The sequence below is a fragment of the Eumetopias jubatus genome, unplaced genomic scaffold (genome assembly GCF_037043125.1).
Source record: "Eumetopias jubatus isolate StellerSeaLion01/CBP00866 unplaced genomic scaffold, mEumJub1_p1.0 scaffold_7, whole genome shotgun sequence".
NCBI lineage: Eukaryota > Metazoa > Chordata > Mammalia > Carnivora > Otariidae > Eumetopias > Eumetopias jubatus.
Window position 1 is genome coordinate 11,333,504 of NW_028274813.1, and position 24,224 is coordinate 11,357,727.

The 24,224-nt window shown below is 55.4% G+C and overlaps 1 protein-coding gene across 2 annotated transcripts in view; it reads left to right on the top strand.

Moving 5' to 3' along the window:
- The window catches only part of ITPK1 (inositol-tetrakisphosphate 1-kinase), a 169,011-nt gene that overhangs the window by 15,961 nt on the left and 128,826 nt on the right, over positions 1–24,224 (top strand). The window contains exons 1-2 of one of the 2 annotated variants that reach the window (XM_028098549.2): positions 21,659–22,103; positions 24,132–24,156. In XM_028098549.2, the coding sequence (XP_027954350.1) occupies positions 21,847–22,103; positions 24,132–24,156 (282 nt within the window). In that variant the 5' untranslated portion in view covers positions 21,659–21,846. Of the gene's footprint in view, positions 1–21,658; positions 22,104–24,131; positions 24,157–24,224 lie in introns of those variants that run through there. The other variant, XM_028098559.2, reaches the window with a different exon arrangement.

Consider the following 24,224-nt stretch of genomic DNA (forward strand, 5'->3'; position numbering starts at 1 on the left):
TGGAGGGGAGAGACGCGGAGTGCCCTCATCTAAGGGCACTCACCCCATTGTGGGGCTCTGCCCTTCTAGGCTCCTCTAAGCCCGGTCTTCTCCTGATACCATCATATTAGGGGTTGGGGCTGCCGTACGAATTTAGGGGGGGCACAGATGTTTCGTCTATAGCATCTCTCCTGCTGGGGGTTGTATGACACCAGCTGCCGCCTGTCTGAGGCCGGGAGGGGCCTCAGCCTGGTTTGGCCCCTCTACCTCCTACCCCTCCTATATGTGGCCCCAGTGTGGGTGCTGCTTGGGGAGGGAGGTGACGGGTACGCTATCACTAGCTGGCTTCTGAACCCGGTCCCCGCGCCCGGGGTTATGACTGACTTTGGGCCGGTGAGGGACCTCCCTTTCCTCATCTGTAAAATGGGAACATCATGCAATTGTGGGGCAGATCGGGGGATCAGAGAGAGAATGGCTGAATTGGTGGTGGTGGTTTCTAGCACATAGTAGGGGCTCCGATTGTAATTTATCCTCTTCCCCATATCATTTTTTTTAATCTTTTCTGTCTCAAGATGAATTTTAGAGAGCTGAGTGTCATTTCTTTTTTCTTTTTTTTTTTTTTTAAGATTTTATTTATTCATTTGCGAGAGAGACAGAGAACAAACAGGGGGAGAGGCAGAGGCAGAGGGAGAAGCAGATTCCCTGCTGAGCAAGGAGCCCGATACGGGACTCGATCCCAGGACCCTGGGATCATGACCTGAGCCGAAGGCAGACGCTTAACCATCTGAGCCACCCAGGCGCCCCTGAGTGTCGTTTCTGATCTCAGAACTGGTCAAAGGAAGGGGCTGCTGGTGTGATCCCTTAAATTTGAAGGACAGATCTTGGTTGATAGTCCCCAGCCTTTCACTCTTCCCTGCCTTATGGCCAGCTGGGGGCGGGGGGCTGGGGCCCCTTGAGGGCAGCTGAGGGGCCTCTCTGTAGCTTCCTCAGCTGCCTCCTGTGCTTTCCAGCAGAGTCCACCCACCTTCCCAGCCCCACATGCTTCTGGGAGGGCCTCCTATCAGCCAGTGTCTCCTTCATGTGGAGTCCCAGCTGAAGGAAGTGAAAGGATGTATGTCATCCTTTCCCCTGAAATTTGTTGTCCTCTGTGAAGGCAATTTAACATTATGAGAACAGAATTTGAAGAGACAAATGGTCCCTCCACCCCCCCATCCTATGTCTTTCCTGCTTTGTGGGTTTTTTTTTCTTTTTGGTAAAGATTTTATTTATTTATTTGACGGAGAGACACAGCGAGAGACGGAGCACAAGCAGGGGGCGTGGGAGAGGGAGAAGCAGGCTTCCCGCGGAGCAGGGAGCCCGACGTGGGGCTCGATCCCAGGACCCTGGGATCATGACCTGAGCCGAAGGCAGATGCCTAATGACTGAGCCCCCAGGCGCCCCCCGCTTTTGTTCTGTATGTAACAGTCACAGACTTGGAATCATTGTGTACGCAGCGTTGTGTTTCTGCATTCTGCACATAGCACTGTAGTGTAAACTGATTCTTTGTTTCTACACAGCCTTCAAGAATGATTTTCCTAAAATGTACTTTCTAGGAGCTTTTATTATGAAAATTTCCAACATATACAAAAGAAAGAATAAAGAAGTGAACACCCCCCTCCATCTCAGTACTGTTAACCATTATTTTATTATTATTATTTTTTAAAGATTTTATTTATCTGAGAGAGAGAATGAGAGAGCACATGAGAGGAGGGAGGGTCGGAGGGAGAAGCAGACTCCCTGCTGAGCAGGGAGCCCGAAGCGGGACTTGATCCTGGGACTCCAGGATCATGACCTGAGCCAAAGGCAGTCACTTAACCCACTGAGCCACCCAGGCGCCCAGAGCCTGATTGTTTTTCATCAGGATGGAGTAGTTCTTTCTATTGGACATCCGTGTGGTAATGCAGTGAGAGCTGTAATCTTGTTATCAAATATTTAGATTATTTCCACTTTCCTTGCTGGTATAATAATGCTGTCTTGGACATCTTTGTGAATATATTTTCAAAAAGATTTATTTATTTTATTTATTTATTTATTTTTTAAAGATTTTATTTATTAGAGAGAGAATGAGAGATAGCACGAGAGGGAAGAGGGTCAGAGGGAGAAGCAGACTCCCCGCTGAGCAGGGAGCCCGATGCAGGACTCGATCCCGGGACTCCAGGATCATGACCTGAGCCGAAGGCAGTCGCTTAACCAACTGACCCACCCAGGTGCCCAAAGATTTATTTATTTTAGAGAGAGCGAGCGTGCGAGCAAGCAGTGGGGAGGGGCAGAGGGAGAGGGAGAGAGAATCCCAAGCACGCTCTGTGCTAGGTGCGTAGCCTGATGCTAGCTCAGTCTCATGACCCTGAAATCACAACCTGAGCCAAAACCAATAGTCGGTCACTTAATGGACTGAGCCACCCAGGCACCCCCATCTTTGTGATGTAAATGTCTTCCTTCCTTTTCCGATCCATTATGTGTAAGGGGGAGTTGGATCAGTTACCGTTGAGTTACAAACCATCTGAAGGTAGTGGCTTTGAGCAATACCGTTTGGTTTGGCTCACCCATGGGTGGGCGGGCAGTTCAGGTTAGGCTCCCTCATGGGTCTGATGGCCATGCCGTTAGCTGCGAGTCGGCCAGGGTCTCCACTTCTGGGGAGTGGCCTGTGGTTGCCCAGGGCAGTGGGGATGACCGTGCCACGGGTGTTCTTTCTCCTGCACACTGCCTCGCTGTGTTCTGGTCCAGGAGGCAGGGTTCCAAGACAGTGGGCATGTCCCAGGCCTCTGGAGGCCGGATCTTTCTACCGCATTTGTTGGCCAAAACAAGGCACAGAGCCAGCCCAGACTCAAGGAGTGAAAATGAACTTGACCTCTTTTTTTTTTTTTTAAGTAATAAATGGAGGGGCTCCTGGGTGGCTCAGATGGTTAAGTGTCTGCCTTCGGCTCAGGTCATGATCTCCAGGTCCTGGGATTGAGCCCCATGTTGGGCTCCCTGATTGGCGGGGAGTCTGCTTCTCCCTCTGCCTCTGCCCCTGCTTGTGTTCTCTCTGTCTGTCTTTCTCTCTCAAATAAATAAATACATCTTTAAAAAGGTAATAAGTGGAATTCATTGAAGGAAATACAGAGTCTTTCACCTAAATCACCTGTTTCTTGAGGACAGGGCTGCTTCTCCTTTCTTGGAGGTCACTGATAGCTTTGAGATTCAGATGAAAGCTGTAGAACCTATTCCTAGGAAAATACCCGTAATGATACACACCACAATATAAAGAATGCCGCAGATTTTCTGAAGTAAAGGTTCTAGGGATCTCAGATAAAATTTTCTTGTTTGATGCTTGTGGTATAGATTTTCGGGAAAGACAATATACAAGCCTTCTTCAGAATGGGATTTCTTACAAGGTAGCGCACTAAAGAATTCTGTGGTCATGTAAGTTTGGGGAGCAATGCATCCTGTGAGATTCAAAACACATTTTATCTTTGTTTACCTTGGCGGGGTGCGTTTGATCTATTAGCATCTCAGAAAAGACTTTTTTTTTTAAGATTTTATTTATTTATTTGACAGAGAGAGACAGGGAGAGCAGGAACACAAGCAGGGGGAGTAGGAGAGGGAGGAGCAGGCTTCCTGCGGAGCAGGGAGCCCGACGTGGGGCTCGATCCCAGAACCCCGGAATCATGACCCGAGCTGAAGGCAGACACTTAACGACTGAGCCACCCAGGCGCCCCAGTAAATGTCACCTCTTGATTGGAGCAGTGAGGTCATTGCAAAGGGCACCAACACGGAGCAGGGTCAAGAATTGGGAACATTTCTGCACATAAGAGTGTGTGATCTGGCCCTGTGCACTCGCCAGGCACCCCACAGACCCCTCCTTCTTTGGTCCCTGCCAGGTGCTCTGAGGGTGCTGTGCTGGGCATGGAGAGGGTGGAAAAGCTAAGGTCCACCTCGGGAGACCCCAGGGTGCTCATTCCTGCACAGACTCCCTAAGGGATGAATGCCCATCCATTGTTCAGAAAACATTTCTGAGTACCCCACTCTGTGCCCAGCTCCAGCCAGATGCTCTCTGGCCTGGTCCTCCAGGAACTTGGTATCCACTTAAGGAGAGGAGGCTCATGTGAGTGACTGATGGGGGCAGAGCAGGGTGGGGGGAGCCAGCAGGTGTGATCGCAGTGTGTGGGGTGGTGAGTTTTGGTCCCCGTTTGTAGCCTGGTGTTACCTCTGTGGCAACCCCCCTCGCTGAACTTCATTTTCTTTAGCTGGAAAAAGAGAAAGTTAGAACAGAGGAGCCCCTAGATCCTAGACTGTTCGAACTGGGAGAGCCCTTGGGGTGTTCAGTGGGGAAACTAGTGTGAATCTGGGCATCACTCCCTCCTGAGCTGGTGGGTGCTGTAGCACTTCTCGATTGCTTCCAGGCCCAGTTTTCTGTTGTTGGTCTGCTTCTGTGTGTTTCCACCAGGACACCTCCTGCATCCCCCCCCCCCAGTAGGGTGTGTGTTCACAGACATCTGTTAACATCCCTCCATGCCATGCCAGCCTGCATGAGGGACCTGTGGTGGCCAGGATGGACACATCCTTGCAGCTTTAGTCTTTGGGGAGAAAAGGGGTGGGGAGGGCCTGTGACAAACATGTCCGCCGGTAAGTTAAAGGGGGTAATTTTAGCAGGGATGTGAAGAGCATGGGTGACTGTCCTCAGGGTGGTCACAGAAGGCCTTTCCAAAGGAGGCACTTGGGGCTGTGGCCTGACTGGTTAGAAAGCAGGTATCTGAAAGTCTGGGCCAGAACCTCTCAGGTAGTGGGGGAACAACAAGTGCAAAGGCCCTGGGGTGCTTTTGAGCAAGGGCTTTCGTGTGTTTGTGGAACAGCAGGGAGGAGGGTGCAGCTGGAGATGTGAGGGAGGGAGCAATAGAGAGGCAGGCAGGGGCCAGACTCTTCAGGGCTTTTCCAGGCCATGGTGTGTAAAGTTTTACGTGACGGGGGAGGGCAAAGGCTCCCATCAAATGATTGCACAAAACTGGCAATGAACATGGATGATCCTTTAAAGAGCTTTGGGCTGCGTTCACTAGCGATGGGGTAGATGGCCAGAGTTCCATGCTCAGGTGCACAGGCTGTGTGTATGAAGTGTTAAATGTCAAATGCAAAGCAGCGCTCCCCCCGTCCCTGGGGCTGTGCTCAGCCCTCAGATGGGTGACAGCCAGGCTGTCTCCCCTCTAGCTGCTGGCCAGGGTGCCCAGGCTGGTCATGGAAGGACGGACCTTGCTCTTGTCACCGTCCAGCTCTGTGGTTTGGGGCCAGTTACTGAGATTCTCCGTGCCTCAGTTTCTACATCTGTAGGATACACATGCCCCTAACCTTCACAGTTGGTGTGTCAGTTGAAATAATGGGTGTAAAGCCCTGTAGTTCGCTGTCTGCCACGTGTATTTATTTATAAATATTGGAAACAGCCGCTGTAGCTCCTTGTGAATCGGTGGGCGGGTGGTATTATTGTTGTGGTGGTAGGCGTTACTCAGGGGGTGCCGTGGGTCTAGGTGCTAGAACACAGACACCCCCACGCCCTGGGAGCTCAGCTGGGTGGGCGGCATTGGCATAAGGAAGCCTTGAAGCTTTGCTCAAGGAATGGTGGAGGGGGCAGCTTTCTCTGTCTGGAAAGACTGAGGAGGGCTTCACGTGGGGGGTGACCCCCCCAGCGTCTTTGAGGGTTAGGAGGAGCTCCCTGGGCAGACGTGTGTGGGTTTAAAGTTCAGGTAGTGAGCCGGTGCTGCGAAGGTGTGACACTGTGAGGCTGGGGGTCCTCAAACAGGGACTGTGGGCATGTCAGTCTGGGAGGCAGATGGGGGCTGAGGGGGCCCTGGAAGCCTGGGTTGAGAGCATCTAGAAAGCAGCAAGATGGGGCGTCGGGGAAGGAGCATCTGCTGATTGTCCCTGTGACCGTGGCAGGTCTTGTCCACTCTGTGAGGGGCAGGCGTGGACTGCACCCATGCCTAGTAGTTAGGAGCCTGGAGCCCAGAGGTGGCCCCCTGGCTTGGAACCCGGCTGCCCCACTGGGAGGTCACTGCAGTCTGTAGGCCTAGTGGGGGATGATGACAGGCCCCACATCACTCAGCTGCTTTCGGGGGACGGGAGGTCCGTGAATAGCACTTGGCACAAGGCAAGCAGTTGATGATAAAATGGTGGCTTTTAAACCTGCTCCTTGAGGCTGAGTCTGGCTGACAGCCTCCTGTTGACTTAGCCGTGGGGGTGGTGTGCGGGGGTGGGGGGATGTCCCCTCTGAGCCTCCTCTGAGCTGTGGGGACAGATGAGTTTCCAGAACAGACTGGCAGAGACACAGCCCTGCTTCTTGTTGACTTTCTCATTCTCAAGTGGCCCATCGAGCAGCTACCTTCCTGTGTCTCCCTCGACCCCCTGCCCTGGCGGTCTCTTCCCACCACGGGACCTTTCCTGGCCGGGAGGAGGCAGGAGGAGACCCCCATGTCCTCAGGTGTGCTCCTCCTGGCATTGAACAGATGAGGAGACCAGAGGCTGAACAGCCTCTGCTGGGCCCCTCAGGTAGAAGCTCTGGGGTGACCGCCCGGGCCCTCCCTCCTGGGGTCAGTGCAGGACGCCGCAAGGAGCGACCAGGAGCCAGGAGAAGTTCAGTCTGTCTGGAGCTCGGCATGGGGATGAGGCCTGAGTCAAGGCCAGGCAGTGCAGGGTGCTGGAAGCCATCACTGTGTGCCTGGGCCCTGTCTCGAAGGCTGTGGGGGCCAGAGCAGGTGTGTGGGCAGCATGGGCCCAGGCCGGCGTGGAGCACCGCCGAGGACAGATGAGAGAGGACGAGGTCGGGGCTGTGGGCTGCGGGTGGGAGCCTGCTGTGGTTGACCGGGCAGCGGGGAGGGACCGGGCTGCTGGCCAGCCGTGAGGACTCGCTAGGACCTTGCTCCTCAGGCTGTGGTCCAGGGCGGGTGGCCTTGGCGTGGAGGGAGCTTGTGAGAACTGCAGAATCTCCACCCACCCAGACCCACTGCTCAGGACCAGCATTCCAGCAGGGACCCCAGGGTGCGTGTGCATTTGCACATTCACGTCTAAGAAGCCTTGGTTTATTTATTTATTTTTATTTTTTATTTTTTATTTTTTCAAAGATTATTTATTTATTTGACAGAGAGAGACAGTGAGAGAGGGAACACAAGCAGGGGGAGTGGGAGAGGGAGAAGCAGGCTTCCCGCCGAGCAGGGAGCCTGATGCGGGGCTTGATCCCAGGCTGGGACCATGACCTGAGCTGAAGGCAGACGCTTAATGACTGAGCCACCCAGGTGCCCCTAAGAAGCCCTGGTTTAGAAAACCTGCTGCCCCCTGGGTGCGGGCCTGGGAGAAGGAAGGAGGGGTGAGGCTCACGCCTGCCTGTGTGGGGAAGTGGGCTTGCGGATGGAAGTGCAGGTTAGGCGGTGGGCTGGAGGAGGTCAGGTAGGATTTGGGATGTTCAGTGCACTTGGGTTCCTCACTGGGATGAGGGGCCCCATCACGACCACCCAGGGTAGTGTGGGGACCACAGAGGGGTCACTGAGGAGGGCTGCAAGGGCTGGGCTCTGCAGGGCGGCCCCTGGCACCCAGCTCTGTCCTCATGGCTCTGGAATGGGGAGGCCCCTCCTCGGTGAAGCTTCTCTGCAATGTGGCGTGGGCACCCCCACAGAGTTGGGTGTTTATCTGCCTACCGAGTCAGGAAATGGGCTTTGAGTTCATACGTGCGTGACTGTGGATCATGGAAGAGAACAAAGTCCTGCTTTAAGGAGTGGTCATTCTCGGGGTGGGGGGGGCAGATGGTGCAGAGTTGCACAGGCCAGGGCTGGGTGAGGAGTGCGAGGGTCGCTGTGAGGAGTGCACACCTTCGCAGCACCTGCCGGGAAGGCTAGCTGGGGGGCCCCTGGGTGGGGCGCAATCGGTTAAGCAGCAACTTTTGGTTTCGACTCAGGTCCTGATCTTGGGGTCGTGGGATCGAGCCCCACGTTGGGCTCCATGCTCAGCACAGAATCAGCTTCGTTAAGACTCTCTCCTGGGTGCCTGGGTGGCTCAGTTGGTTGGGCTTCCGACTCTTGCTTTTGGCTCGGGTTGTGATCTCAGAGTCCTGGGGTTGGACCCCACGTTGGGCCCTGTGCTCAGTGCAGCGTCTGCTTGAGATTTTCTCCGCCCCTCCTGCTTGGGTGCGCGTGCTCTCTCTCTCTCTCAAATGAATAAATAAATCTTAAAAAGAAAAAAGAAAGGCTGACTGGGTGTCCGCCCGGCTCTGGTGAGATGTTCCTTTGGGGGACGTAGTTAACACGAGGGGGGCGGGTCTTGGGAGGCAGGTGTCCTTGGCACGAGGAGTGGCTGACTTAGTGCCTGGGGCTTGGGAGTTTAGCCGAAGCAGGGTGAGCGTGCCCTTCCAGCCTTCCTCCTAGATTCCTGGCTCCCTGCCCCTCTGGAGTCTGCTGGTGCTGCGGCTCAGCGGGGCCCAGGCCAGTGAGCGCTCGCTCTCTTCTGCTGGAGGTTGGCTGTAATGGGATGGAAATTTGGCTGGTCCGGTTGGCATGGGCCAGGACCATAGCATGCCCAGCTTGGGCTGGGTCACCCCATGGGCTCTGCCATCAGCTGTGCCTAGGTCAGAGCTGCCAGAGGCCCAGCTTTGTGGGGTCGGGTGGGGTGGAGATTGTGTGTGTGTGGGGGGCGTGGGGTGGGAGGAGTTTGACTCTGCCTCTTGCGGGCATCTGAATCAAGGGTCTAGTTACAGTTGTCAGCGAGATGTTTTGGGGTGACTGACCTTGGTTATGGTGCTCCAGGGGCTTTCAAAGCGATGAGGCTGGGTGGTTGAGGGAGACTGTGCACGTGGAGGGAAGTGTTATTTTATTAGTTCTGAGAGGACGTAGATGTGTTGAAATGGATAGTGCGGTCACCTGATTCCAATCCAAAGGCAAGAAAGGACTTACGCTGGAAAGGATGTCCTAGCTGTGCCCCTTACCCCCTGGCTGCCCCCCAGAACTGCTCCTTTTTTTTGATCCTTCTAGGATATTCTAGCACATGCAGACAAGCACGTCTGCATGCATAGACCCATGTTTCCGTAGATGCATCTGTGCGTGCACACATGCATATTTATTTATTTGAAAGTTTTGGGTTTTTGAACTGACCGCGTGTCTAGGCACATCCCCATGCTTGTTCACAGAGGACTGTAGCTCAGGGCTCCTAAGCTGGGGGCTGTTTGCATATTGGTGCTGGATCCTTCTGTCTTGTTAGGGGCTGTCCTGGCCATTGTAGGATATTCAGCAGCACCCTGGCCTCCACCCTCAGGGTGCCATTCCTCCCCCAGTTGTGACAACCAGCAGTGTCTCCAGGCATTGCCGGATGTCCCCTAGGGGCAGTCACTTTCAGGGCTCGGGTCTGGCTCCCAGTCTGGCTTTGTTGCTCCCCGGGCATGGGTTTGGCCTGCTTTAGTCGCCGCTCACCGTTCTCACACACCGACCAGCCCTGGTGGCCGTGTGCTCGTGGGCGCTCAGGGTGGCCGGTTCTCTGCCTGCCAGAAAGGAGGCCCGGATGGAACACCATGGCTCTCCCGTGCCCTTGTTGGAGACCCTGAACCTGTCCAAACTTCCCCAAACCTTGATTTTCTCATCTTTGGAATGGGGCTGTGATAGCCCTTTCTCTTCTTGGGTGCTGGTGTGGATTGGGGACGCTGGTGAGTGGTGCCCCCCATCCGCTAGTGCTGGGCTCGTCCACGAGTGCCTGGTGACAGTTGACCTCCTCCTGACTTTCCCACGACCCCAAGTCCCTCTCAGTCCTGGCCTTGGTTCCGTTGTGTGTAAAATGGGGGACCCTTTGCAGTGGAGGCCCCCGAGTTATTGGGGGCACCCCCTGGTGGGAGAGGGGAGAAATGGAGGCCAGAGTCTGTGGCTTTCCGAGCTTCTGGTCCACATGCACAAAACTGTCCGTGCTCTTCCAAGGGTTAAATGGGAGGAGGAGGCGAACGGTTGTGGTGACTGGCGGCCCACTGTGTGCCAGGTGTCCTTCACTCCTCATGTCATAAGTTACCACCGTCCCACCCAGTTACAGATGGGGAAACTAAGGCACAGAGTGCCACGCTTGGCCATAGCAAGTGAAGCTGTCCTGGTTATGATTAATGGGCTGCTCTCGGGACTTGGGTCCGAATGTCACAGACCCTGAAGATGCAGAAAGAAAGAGGAGAGGGAAGTGCCTCCTGTCTTCCTGGGGCGGGCCCCGCGCTGGAGGTGGAGGGGCCGGGCTGGTCCTGTGCTGGGCTTCTGGGCCGGTGCTGGAAGCACCGGGCAGCTGGACGCACGCTGCTCTGGGAGCTGGCTGGCTCGGTGCTGGCGCCTTTGTTGGCTTCCGTAGTTTTTGCCTGCAGGGGCCTGAATGATCTGAGCTGACGATAAAACATTGGTCGGGCCGAAGCTGTAATCACACTGCAAGGGACACTTGAAATTATATCCACATTTGGGAAGCTAATTTGAAAGAGCGTTTTCCTTCATAATTATATGCAATCAGGCAGCCAGTGTTATTGGGGGTTTTTTCCCTCAGCTGAGAGGCCATCTGCTTTTCTCTTCCTGCCTCTCCTTCCAGCATGCGGTGGGCCACCTCCCTGGGAGAGGGACCCCCAGCCCTTGGCTGCCCAGAGGCCCCAGTGAAAGCTTTCTGTGGTGACTGACTGTTGGGGGATGAGAGAGAGGGGAGGTGGGGGTGATGCTAGGCTGGGGCTGCAGGGTGGGTGGTGGTGCTTGCCATCAAGTTTGAGGCACAGGTGGATGGGAGAAGGTGATGGAGTATGATGCTGTGGTTTGGACGATGTGGAAGCCAGGATTCTTGTGGGTGTGAGTAACAGAAGACCCAGTTCAGATGAGTTTAAGCAAAAAGAGAATTTCTTGGTCCAGGTCACCAAATGGCATAAGAACAACCCCTCAGGGCCCCAAGACGTGCCTCCTGCCTCCCTCTCCCCGCACTGTGATCTTTTCTCAGTTCTTCAGCTGCTTGAAACTCTTTCCTACCTCAGGACCTTTGCACATGATGCAGTTCCTGCTTCCTGGCAGGCTCTTCCCACCCCCATCACACCACTGGCCTCTTGGTCTTTAGATCTCAGCACTGACTTACCTTCCCTGCCTCAGGCCCTTGAACGTTCTTTTCAGAGCATGTTACATGTTGTTATATTTATTTCAGTGGTTTGCATGTTCACGCTCCCCTTTCTGCTCTAAGTTCCTTCGGGACAGGCATCCTTTCTACTGTCTTTACTGTTGTGTCCCCAGTAGTGATACTGTGCGGGGCACATAGGTGCTCAGGAAGTATGCACGAAACAAGGGAATGAATAAAAAGGATCCTTTGGACAGGAAGGCAGTTCGTGTGAAAGCAAGTCATCAGGAGGAATTTAGTTTAAGAAAGCCCCTGGCAACATTAAAAAAAAAAATAAAATAAGCCCCTTCTGTCTGCCCCCTGCTAACTGGGTTCATTCCTCTCTGTCTTGAGTTCTTATCCTGGCAATGAGGGTCATTCCTGGAGAGCTGTCCAGCAGAAAAGCATCGAGTCAGGGAAGTGGGTTGGATGTCTCTCAGGGTGGGGCGGCTGCCCTTGGCCTGCACTCAAGCTTCTCCCTTCTGAGGAATCAGGGCCCCCTCTTTTTGGCGTTTTCACTTCTGCCCAAGGCCCAGGCTCTTGGCTTTAGGTTGTGGCTGCTGTGACACCTTGTGTGGGGGTGTCTGAGGGATTTCTCGAGATGCTTGGGGCCCGTTGCCATGGCTTGCAGCTGCAGAGCCCGGGAGGGCAGGAGCCCAAGCAAAGAAGGAGGTGGGGGTGTGTGCCTGTCACTGGGAGCAGGCCCTGGGCCCCCCGAGGCTGGGCTGGCCTGTGTTTTCAAAGCGCCTTTGATTTCCTGGACTCCAGCGACGTGGCCAACTGCTCCCTCTTGTTGGCGGATTCAGAACCTTCCTAGGACATTAGCCCCCCCAACCTTCCCCACGTACCAGTCTCCGTGCCCTGATGGCGGGTGTTTGGCCTCTGTGGTCATGGGCCAGTCACTAGCTGCCTGCTGTGGGGAGCCCGCAGCTCCCCCTGAGACCAAGCTGAACTCGGCTTCCGTGGCCCTTCTGCTTGGAAAGTACGGATTTCAAGTGACGCTGTAGTCAAAGGAGCTGTCAGCCCTGTGGAGAAGGGAGAAACAGGCGACCTGTGGCATGGCCAGTCCCCGCTGCACATGGTCTCGGGATGGCAGGGCCCCTAGAAATGCCTTCTGGCTCTTTTACCCGCAGGCCTCCCCCGGCTGCTTCGGGGTCAAGTGTGGAGGAGGGGCGTCAGCCCAGAGTTGGGGCAGTTGGCTGGGTGGGGGCAGAGGGGCAGCTGTGTCCAGCACAGGTGCTTCTCCAGAAATCCCAGAAGCCTTACCTCCAGACCCGCTGGACCGCCCCCCCCCCCCACCGCCCCCCAGGCCACGGGACGAGCATGGTCTTTGCCGACAGATATGACTTTAGATTATGGTTCCACTGTGGCTTACTTGGTTTGAGTTTTGGGGCAAATTTCTTTTTTTATAAATACATGTATAGTTTTTCCAGGTTTATTGAGGTATAACTGAAAAATAAAATTGTACTGAGAGTGTGATGATGTGATTTGATATATGTATGATCTGTGAAGTGATTGTCACCCTGTTAATGAACACATCTGTTACCTCACGTATTTACCTGTTTTTGTTGGTGTTGGTGGGAAGAGTTAAGTTCTGCTCACTTCGGTCATACGACACGGCCCTGTCAGCTCTGGTCACCGTGTTACACATTAGATCCTCGGACCTCACTCATCTTGTGACTGAAAGTTTGTCCCTTTTGCCGGCCTCCCCCCTTTCCTCCTGCCCCCCAGCCCCTGGCAACCACCGTTTTACTCTGTTTCTACGAGCTTGACTTTTTTTTTTAGATTTCACATGTAGGTGACACCGTGCAGGATTTGTCTTGCTCTGTCCAGCTTCTATTTAGACGAGTTTCTCTGTGAATTTCCTCACTTGGAGAAGCAGGACCGTCATAACCTCAATGCAGTCGTTGAAATGACACCCCCCTCTGGCTCCCATCGCCTCCCTTACCCTCTCTCCCTGGCTCAGGGACAACAGGCCCGAGTGGGAAGTGAGGGGGCCCAGGAATGACTGATGTTACCAGTCATTTGTTTGGGTTGTGCCAGGGCTTTGGAATCTTCCCTAAACTTAAGGGTCCCGGGAGCACCAGATGAAGGCACTGCCCGTTTCTGGAGTTGGGTGCTCAGTGCATCTGAGAAGGCAAAGGGGGCTGGGACTTAGCACCTGTAACGGGGGCCCAGCAGGCCCCTGTGGGCTTCGGCGTGCCTCGTGCTGGGCTCAGGCTCCAAATGCCTCTCTTTGGGGAGTGTCTGTCGCTGCTCAGAGTCACTTGGCAGAGTCTGAGGGACTTGGCCTTCAGTGGAGCCAGGTGGCCTCGGAGTGAGCAGTTGGAAGGCCTGGCTGGTTCTGGGCATCTCTCATGGCCCTTAAGGTGGACCCAAGGTTCAGGAATATTTACCCCCCCCACCCCCAGCTTAGACCCAAGGCTTTTAGGTCTAGGGCCGAAGGTCTCCACCGCCCAGACCCAGGACGCCTCTCCCCATCAGGGATCCCTGTGTAGGTGTTTGGTTATGCCGTTTGGAATCCTGGGGGGTGGCGGGGGTGGGGTGGGAAGGTTACTAAAGATTGCTGTTTGAGCTGAGCCCTGAGGGTGACCAGGAGGGAGGCTGTCAAAGCCAGGGCTTCTGGGTGCGGGGATTCTCCGGGCCCCTCTATCACATCAAAGGAAAGGTGAGGGTCCCCCCACCCCCAAACTCAGAAAACTTAAACCCCGAAGCACTTATTCAAAAATTTCCCCAGCCTCAGGGCTATTTACAGGATGGCAGCGGTGTTCCAAGTCCAAGAGGTCAGTCAAGTAACGGCCTTATCCATCGATGAAGCGTAGGGAGTTGATGCTTGGCTCTGACCATGACCCAGTCCCTCCCGGAGACCAGCCCCGAGGGAAGGCAGCGTGTATGAACACTGTATTCATTTCCTATTGCTCTTGTAGCAAATGACTGCAGACTCAGCCGCTGCACCCAACACAAATGTCTTCTCCTACAGCTCTGGAGGTCAGGAATCTAAAATGCGTCAGCAGGGCTGAGTTTTCCTTCTGGAGGCTGTTGGGAGAAAGCGTGCCTTTGCCTTGCCCAGCTGCTGAGGCTGCCTGCATCCCTTGGCTTGTTGGGGCCACATGACTTTGACCTCTGCTTCGTTGTCACATCTCCTTCTGACCCTCCCCTCCTGTCTCCCTCTTCTAAGGACCAGTGTGATTACACTGGACCCACCCAAGTGATCCAGGATGCTCTCCTCCCTCCAGACCCTTAACCTTAAGCACATCTGCAAAGCCCCTCCTCCAGGTGAGGTAGCATACTCACAGGTCCTGAGGACACCTGGCAGGGGCGGAGGGCATTATTCTGTCTACCCGAACACTAAGGCTCTTACCGCTTCTCCATCCCACGAATCTTGGACACCCCCTTGAAGTGTCCACATGTGGGCCAGGGGCAGATTAGGATTTGTCCAGAGGTTCGTTAGGAGCCTCCATAGTCATCAAGGGAGAGGCCGGAGCTCAGCCCCTGAGGAGCCTCAGGATTCCAAAGGGCATATTCAGGGGGCCCTGTGGCCACCACGTCTCTAGGCAGGGCTTGTGGCTTGGGGGACTCCTCTGCTCCCAGGCCAGCCCAGAGCTGAAAAGAGAAAGCCCAGCAAATGTCTTGATGACAATCATATGGGGTCTGCGCTCTGGTGGTGGGCGGCCCAGCAGGAGGGCAGAGACTATTCCCTCCCCCAAACTGCAGGGGCTCAAAGAACCCTTCTCATGGTCTTGGAATCCGGCCGGAAGGGAGCTTTCAATTGCAAGGGAGTGTTAGCAGCAGGATCTGGGTGGGTAGAGATGTTTAAGCTCCACTGGAACACAGCCTTTAAGAGTGTCGCTTTCCCAGATGCAGGCCCAGGACACACGTTTGTGCGGTTATTTTAAGGGGGTGTGGTCCCTGCAGGATAGGTGCTAAAAACATTCTGACCTCCATGGGCAGGCTTCTCCCTCCCCCAGTGGCTCCCAAGGAGGAAAATGTCAGCGCGGAATGCCTGTCTCTCCTGCTGTAGCTTATTACTTGGTTTGTTAGGTTGATGTTAAACTGACTTTGCTTCCTTAGGAATGAGAAACTGCTGTGAAGAGAACAGGTTGAGTCATTAGCCCTGAGGCAGGCAAGGCTGACAACTGGGTGGATTTGCTGGAACCAGCCCTTTCTGCAGCCCCTGGGGGTCTCCTTCTAATAACATCCCCGCCCCCCCAGCCCCTGCAGTTTAAGGCCCACCCCTAATTAGGAGAAAGGAAAATTATAGCTCCTGCAAGGGGCTAGTAAAAGGCTTATAAGGAATTTCAGAGAATTTTTGTATCAAAGGGGGAATGTATCAAGTGCCATTGGGGGAATCTCAATATTTGTTTTCAGATGAAAAGTTGAGGTGATTTCCAGTCTGAAATGGTGACACTTTGGATGCAGCAGAACACTCCCTTGGGTAATCTCCAGCCTACCCCTGCCTCAGTTTCCCTACCCTGAAAGTTGAGGGATGGGGGTTTTAAAGGTGCCTTGGCTCCTGGCCGCCCTGGCGTCTCTCCTTTGCTCCAGGAGGTGCTGGGGAGGTGAGTCACTAGCCCTGCCCCTCACCCCCCTCCTGGGTTTACTAGGGAAAGCCGCTTCCAGGGACCCCGTGGGCTTGTTCTGGGTCTGAAGGAACACGCTGACTCAGGCTTCTGCGTCTGCCCTGTGAGGAACCTGCGGCCTGCCCACCTCCTCCAGGTGGGGCACCTGGTCTGGGGCTGGGGGAAGGTCTTCAGTGATGAGAGTTGGTGACTGTCCAATCAGGGGAAAGACCCTCCCCCCCCAAAAAAGACACATGATCATATGGCAGCTTCCAGTTTATCTGCTTATTTCCTGGAGCTGTCCAAACAGTTCAAATGTTTGTACTGGCTTTAAAACTCTGTTCGTATGTTGCCTTTATATTGGGCCACTTGGGTTTCTGGCATTGTAAGAGGGAAATCCAAGTTGTGAAACTATCGGTAGGTGAAGCAGGCTGTCGAAGAAGCAAACAGGCAGGGATGGCTCAGGGTGGGAGCCCTGGCACTGGGAGGCTGGGGCGTTCATTCAGGAAGAGCCTGCAGAGCACCTGCCCGGTGCGCGGTCTGCGGTAGGCACGGGGCGCTGACATCCTGGCCCGGGCCTCGGGGGCCCAGGGTCCAAAACCCGGCACAGGGCAGTCTTCGGTCTCAGAGCCATCCTTTTTGCTCTGGGGAGGGGGCAGGGCAACAGCCTTCAGCTAGTATGATGTTCGAGCTATTCCTAATGGTTGAGCAGTTCCTGATGGTCGAGCAGGAGTTTGCCAGGGGAGGAAGTCATGGCAGGCAGAGAGAGAACAGTTTGTCCAAAGGCACAGAGGTAGGACAGGCCCAGGTGTTTTTGGAAAATGGGGTCCCTCCTGGGAGGGTTTCATGAGAGGAGAGACTGGCTCCACCTTTCCCCCGACACTTTTATGCTGCATCCCCACATACTGTGAGCCAGGGGTTGTGCTCAGAATTTGGGGATGTAGACAGAGGCCACCGGCCATGGTTCTTCGAGGGGTGTTTATCAGGCAGGATAGGCTGCAGAGACAACCCCAGGAGGTTTGCAGCAACAGATTTATTTATAGCTCGTTCATAGTCCAGTGGCTCAGCGCTGGTCTCCACACCCCGGCGTTTCTCAGCCTTGGTGCCGTGGACAGTTCAAGCCAGAGAGTCCTTTGTTTTAGGGGGCTGTGCATTGTAGGGCCTCTACTTTTGGATGCCAGGAGCACGTCCTCAGGTGGCAGTCAAAAATGTCTGCAGGTGTTGCTAACTGTCCCCTGGAAGCAAAAAGTGCCCCCTTTGAGAATTACCATGAGCTGAAGGGCCTCTGAAAGGTGTCCTGGTTCCCGGCCTGGCTTTGTGGCCACCCTGCCAGGTTTCTTTTCAGGAGTGGTTCTGGCCCAGCTTTGGGGGGCTGTCTGTGTTCTCACGCTCCCATGGTGGTGGCTGATGTCCCGGAGGACTGGCTGCAGAGCTGGGGGCTGGAAGTTGAAAACTTGAACTTGGAAATGACCTGGGTCACTGTACATTTCATTGGCCAAAGCAAGCCGTGGGGCCCTGCTGAACCTGGGCTGGGGGAGGCGGGCAGGGCAGGGGAGTGCCCGGCAGAGCTGCCAGGATCAGGGGCCACTGTTAATGTCGTCCACCACAGCGCTCTTAGCTGAGTAGGGTAGGGGGCAGCGACACGGAGCCAGGCAGCCTCTCTATCCGTGCTTGGTGCTGGTGCTCGGGGGCTCTGAGGAAGTTGGGAGCCAAGGAAGGTTCCTAGGGAGGTGACCTCGAGTGTGAGTTAGGTGGTGACGTTGGGGTGGCAGTCGAGGCAGTGGGGAGTCTGTCCGTCTGCATACATGGGTGAGGGAGGAGGCCCAGCTGTGTCTTCAGGGAACCCCGAGTCCTCGGGAGGCCCTCCCAGGGCCTACCCTCTGCAGGGCGGGGAGGGGCAGGAGGCCGGAGGTGGGGAGGTTGCCTGCAGGCCTCGTGGGTGCTAAAGGGCCTTATTATTCAGGGCTCCTGAAATCTGGCATTTACCAAACCGGGCTACGAATGGTTTGGACGAGCGCGTGCCTGGCTTTCCACTCGCATAATTACACACTTCCCTTCTCTAAGTGGTTTTCAGCTCTGGGTGCAGGTGCAGCTTCTTTCTCCTCCCCTCTTGGTGGGAGGGAGCCTGTGTTTCTGGGTTGATTCCCTCTGCTGTGAAATGGTTCCAAGGAGGCCCGGCCTCCCTCTGCAGCTGGGTTATCCTGTAGGCTCGCTTTCAGTGGCGGCTTGCCCCCTGTGGCCAGCCTCTGCTGTGTCTGGGCAGGAGGCACGTGACCGTGGCCTCGCAGATTGCAAGAAAGTTCTTGATGAACCCAAGAGCCCCCTTTTCTGGACAGGCTTAATTATTTCATTGCCGCTCTGGTCTCTCCGGAGCTGCCACCGGACTTTTCTCTCCTCGATGGTCAGAGGTGACCTCTGTGTCTCAGTGTCACCCTCTCTCCCCTGCTTTACTTGTCTGCAGGCCTCAGGTCTGACACCTGCCCTGGAAGGTCCTGTTGGGCCAGAAGGGTCACACCCATTCAACAGATGTGGAAGCCAAGACCCGGGCCCGGGCCTGCTGCAGGTTTCCATGGGGCCCCGCTCTGTGGTGAGGCAGGCCTGCCTCTTGTTGGGGGTCATTCTCCCAAAGTGTCCCGTGTTGGCCCTCCTGATGCCACACACATTGGCCTCCTTTTGGTGTGGGCTCGTGGACGCGTCTCCCTCGGGGCGCTCTGCCTCCCTGGCTTTGCAGACCTTCTGCTCCTCCTGCTTTTGATCTTCTTCATCACACTCCTTTGTCGCCTCCTCTCCTCCCACGCCGGGTCATCTTCAGGAAGTGGTGGCCTCTGTCACTTACTGAGCATCTGCTGTCGTCAGTGTGATAGTGGTCGGTGACAGAAACTCCTGTGTAAAGTGGCTTCAGCAAATACCCGCGACTGCAGGTCCGGAGAGGACAGGCTCCATGCCGGCGGGATGGAGGGCTTGAGCTCCGGCAAGAGAGTGCTGGCTTCTCCTGCTGTGGCCTCCTCCTTGTAAGTCTGGCCACAGAGAGGCCACGGAGCACTGACGCTCCTGGCCATATGCTCTCTGTGCTGTGGACAGTGCCCCAGGACCTGTCCTGGGTCCTGCGAGGGGCCAGGCCACGTGTTGCCCCTGGAGAGGGTGCAGCCCCTCAGTTGCTTGCGTGCCCATCAGCATCATGTGGGATCAAGGAGGGGCAGTTCTGGGAGGCAGGGAGGCGGGACAGAGCAAAGCAACAGAAGCCCACATTCCCAGTGTGGGCCCCAACAGCCCTGTGGGGTGGGTTCCAGGATTCTCCTCACTTGACAGATGGGGAAACTGAGGCATGAGGTACGGTTGGGTCTGGTTCCAGGGTCTCCTCTTAGGGACGCACCTGCCTCTTCCACTTTCACCTGTCTTCCTCGATTGTATTTTCCTAGCCCTGAGCTGTCTGCTCAGCTCAGTTCTCGGTCTCTGATCCCCTCCTGGTACGACCACGGGTGACATAATGGAAGGGTTAGCCATCTTCCGTCCTCTGCTGGTGCTGGCCTGGGGCCTCGGCCTGCTGCGCCCGCACTGGGAGCAGCTCAGCTGTTCTCGTTCTCCTGTGTCCTTCACTCCTGTCCCACGACCTGGAAGGGCTGCCCCTGGATGAGCCCTCCCACCCCCGTCTGGTCCTGCTCCTCCCCAGGCACAAGCTGCTCCTTGCTCCCATGCTTGGCTGCTCCGGAGCAACACCCGGGGGCTTGGCAGAGCCCCGATTGCCTCCCAGGCTCTGCCCCCAGACGTCCTGAATCAGAGTCTGCAGGACCAGGCCTTGAATTGGGGTTTTTGACAAGCTCCAGTGGGGATTTTAGTTGTCCACCCTGGTATTTGGGATCCGCCGGCCCGCAGGGTAAAGGCCAGGCTGCCCTGTGACATTCCAGGCCTCTCTGGCCTGCCCGCATCTTCTGGCCCCTTCTCATTGCCCCTGCGCACCCCTCTCTGTGGATCTTGTGCTCCCACACCTGCAGGCACCTTTTGGGAAGGGAGCAATCCTCATGCTGTTCCTTTTTAACTTCTCCTCCCCAAGGGTCGTGTCTGTTGTTCCCCTTCATTGAAATGGCCGACGCCGCCTCCTCCCTGAAGCCTTCTCTGACGCTCCCCCTCCTGCCCTGAAAGGATAGTTTGCTTCGAAAATGAGCATTTTAAATTCCTCAAGGCTGTGCTCTCCTTGGACTTCTGGCAAGGAGGAGTCCTTTTACAAAACAGATCTTCCCTTCACAGTGATCCAGCTTTTGGAAAAACAGGTTTATAATTATGACCTGTGGGGGTGGTTCTCTGTCCAAAACTTATTAATCAGTATTTATCAAGAAAGCAACAGTTTTAGATCCTGTACAAGTTTTCTCCAGGTGCAGGGTTGAAGTAAACTTCTTTAATTATTTAACTTTAACTTTTTATTGTTGCTTTTTCTATCAAATTTGGGGCTTGATATCTATGCTTATTATAGAAAACTAGAAAATACAAGGAAATGTCAAGGAAAAAAGCCACCCATGTCTTTCCTGCTGCGGCCACAGCTGACAGGCGGTGCCCGCCCTCCCGGTCTGTTTGCCAGATACTCGAATAGTCAAGTGTGCGTAGAATCGGGCCTGAACGCTCCCTGTAGGGCAGTCTCATGCTCCCAGAATGGGCCTGGTTTCAGCTCCTCTATGAGCAGGACTTGGAAGCTTTTCTAGATAAATCCTGAACTCTCTACCTCCCGTTATTTTTAAAAATATATATATAGTTTTAAAGATTTTATTTATTTATTTGCAGAGTGCGCACGAACACAAGCAGGGGGAGTGGCAGGGAGAGGGAGAAGCAGGGAGCCCGATGTGGGGCTCGATCCCAGGACCCCGGGGTCATGACCTGAGCCGAAGGCAGACACTTAACTGACTGAGCCACCCAGGCGCCCCTACTTCACGTTATTGATTGATTGATCTATTCATGCCTTTATCAGGCATTTACTTTATGCCAAGCCGTGGGCATGGTGGCAGCTGGAGTTTTACCTATTATTTAAAAGATAATTAAAAAAAAAAGTTCCTAGTGTTTGAGAATATGTTGTTGGGTGCACCGGGCACAGCGCTCCAGCCTGAGAATGCACAGTGGAACGGAAGTCTTCTCACTCATCCCTCCAGCTGCCCTTGTCCTTGACCAGAGGCCACCCTACACCATATTCTTTCGTTCTTTCTTGTACTTTCAGATTCATTCTGTGTGTGTGCAAGCCCACGTTCTTGTGCTGGATGTTGTTCTTAACCCAGGACGTTGCAGGCAGCACACAGAGCTTTGCACCTTGCGTTTTCACCTAGACAAAGCCTTCTGGGCGCATGGAGGGGTTCCTCGTTCTTTTTACTTACTGCCTAGTATTTCTCGGACCACGCGTGGTTTCTTAATGGCCCCTCTTACGGTCTTTCGGTCTTGCGCTGTCGCAGTGACCAGCCTGAAACACCGCCCGTGTGAGGACGTCCGTGGGGCGGGATGGGGGCGCGGGTGTTTTCAGGAGGACTGGTAACCCCTTGACAGCGAGTTCTCCGGCTTATCTTCTCCTCCCTCCTCCCCCTTGGGGTCAGAAACCAATTTCTGGACTTGGGGAATTTCAGGAGCCTGCTGCTTGGGAAGTGAGGATTGTTGGTCTCTTGGTCCCACAGGAGTTTCGGAGGAAGGAATGAGGCCCCGGTAGGTTTACGTTCTCCTTTGCGGGGTGGGCTGCAGTGGTGCGCATTGGGGTCCCTCCACTGTGGGGCCTGTGACTTCCTGCCTGCCGCCCTCCTCGCCGCCCCCGCCTTACACCGAGGCCCTGCGGTGCAGAGACCAGGCTGGCCGTCCTCTGTGCCTCCCCTGCCGGCCCTGCTGTGCCTGCTGGTGACAGCCCGGCCGTGGGGCGGCCCACACTTCCTGAGGCTGCCCGGCCTCTTGCTTTCTCATCCAAGTAACAGGTCATCACTGCCCCGCCCTGCTGGGGCTGAGGAAGGCATCGGCGGGCAGAGAGCACCCAGTGCACCTTAGCTGCCCTGGCTGAGGGGGTGTCTCCCTTGTGGGCTGATGTGGGCTGAAAGGGGAGCCCCTCTCTTTTCTGCCAGAGTCGAGATAGACCCTGTTCTTGGAGCTCTGAGCTACAGAGGAGCTAGTCTGGCTCCTGGGAGCTCATTCTCACTTTAATATTTTCAGCCTGCCTGTTCTCAAGATGAACTTGGTGGTGTTGTTTCTTTCATGTTACGGGTCTCTTGTGTTTTCAAAGTTGGAGTCCTGTTTGTTTTTTAGGACTGGGGGAGGGCAAGCTGACTGGGACGGTGTCGGATGTGGGCAGATTGGAAGTGACTGCATTCGGCCTCGGAAGGAGATGACAGCCGCACGCCGGGATAGTCGGGATGCCGTGAGGATTAACTCAGAGGGAAAACCCAGGGCCTGGCGGCAGCCCAGCAGAGGCCCTGTCCACCTGGGGTGGGTCACGTCCACACATGCCCGCTGTCCCCTTCGGTGCCATCTGTCCTTCCTGTGGTGCGGCCCCAAGTCTTGTCCTTGGGGACTTACCAAGGAGCTGTTCCCTCAGCTGTTGAAGATTTCTTTCCTGGAGCAGGGCCAGGGGCAAAGTGAGGAGTCTCTCTGAACCCAGCCTGGCTAGTCCCCGTCATGAGTCAAATAGCCACGGGCCGGTCACTGTCACTGGTGCTCCGGTGGAGCACGACGATCTGGGAGTGAGGCCGAGGCTCTGAGGTGTCGCTGCTGTGGGTGCTGGTGGCCCGGGGCTGCGCTCTGTGCCCAGTCTCTCCCCTCATGACGTCAGGGAAGCCAAAGGGTATTGGCTGTCATTCTGGAACTGTTCTGGAGCTGTGGAGAAGCTGAGTGATGGTGGGGACCCCTGGAAGCATCAGCCACTGTGGTTTTCAGATTGGGTTCCTTGGGACCTGGGGCTGTGTTGAGGTGTTGGGGGTTGAGGGGAAGTTTGGCTCAGCGTATCCCACAGTGAGAACCGGTCTGTCTTGCTGTCTCATGTAGCGGCTTCCTTTCGAGGTTCCGCTGGGTGCCGGCTCTCAGGAGGTGTCGGGAAACGCCCCGATGCTCTAACCAACAAAATGTAGGATTGGCAGGCGTCACCTCCGCTGTGTTGTGTGAGGGGATGGTGACGGTGCCCAGGGGGCTCTGTGCCCACCTCCTTCCCTAGACTGTGAGCCCGTTCAGGGCCTGAGCGATGTCTGTTGCATTTGGTGTGCCCATGAGTGCTGGGCCAGGCTGGGCACAGGACCCTGAGCTGAGTGTTATGTATTTGCGTTTAGGGGGTGTCTGTATGCCAGGCGGCTGCCGTAACTAAGCACGTGGTACACATAGCCATCGAACCTGCCATAGTCCCTGCTCTAATTTCCAACCTTGCCTGGTCACAACCTCCTCTGAGCACCTCTGGGGGGCCCCGGCCTTTCTTCCCAGGAAAATGCACATGGGCCTGGCCATGGGCATGCCATTGGCATTCCACATAGACCCCTGTGCCTGCCCCAGCATGCTGCCCCAGGAGACAGCCCAGCAGGACTCTGGAACAAAGGGTTGGGATGGTGGTGGTCCCAGGTTCTTGGGAGTATTTTGGCTTTGGGTAGGTCGGTAGGGCGAGGGTGTCGTGGGTCGGGGGAGGCTTCCTAGGAGAGCTTCTCTGAGCTACATCCAAAAGGCTGGGATGGAAAGTGTGGGCCAAGGCTTGGAGAAGTGACACAGCCCATGTGCCCAGATGCTTGGGGTGGGGGGAGGTAAAAGTGGGTGAGTTGCAGGGGGCCTTTGTGTGTTCCTCAGAGACCCTGACCCCTTGTGTAGTGGGGTGGGATGAGTTAGGGCATGTGTGTGGGAGAACAGTGGCCATGGGATTGTGGGTGAGAGGTGGAGGAGGCAGGCTGACAGCAATATTGGCGAGGCCCGTGATGGTTGAAGCAGGCTCAGAGGACGCATAGGGCGTCAGTGGGGGCTAGAGATGGCCAGGATTGCACTAACTGAGCCGAGCAGGGGCCTCCTGCAACATGGGAGAGTGGATGGATTGAGGCAGAGCTGGGAGGCCAGGCCAAGGTGTTAGACCAGATAGCAGAGAAAATGGGGAGCCATGGGAGGTGGTGGAGTCAAGGAGGGAAGGTCAGACCATTGGTGGTAAATGTGGTGGAGGGGAGCATCCTGGGTGCAGCTGTGCCCATGAAGGGCTGCCCCTGAGATTGGAGAGGGAGACAGCTGGCTGTGAGGAAGACCAGCAAACTTGGGGTCTTTGTAGAATGACAGCCAAGTCCCTCTGAGAAACGACTCTCTCTCTGCCAAGAGGCGGCCTTGAGGACTGACTAGGAGTTCACAAACCTTCCCTCTGCTAATGGGGCTGTTGTGGGACTGTGCTTGAGGGGTGCAGCCGCAGGCTCTCCCATGCCTTCAGCTGGCTGCAGTGAATGTTCTGGAAGGATGCTTCCTGACTGCTTGGGTAACCTTTGTTTTCTCTGTTTCTCTCCACAGAAAGCGAGGGATAGAAGTGGTGCAGGTGAGTACAGACCACGCCCTCGCCATTTTTCGTGTGGGTGGGCCTTTTAGGGCTCCCCTTTCCTCCTC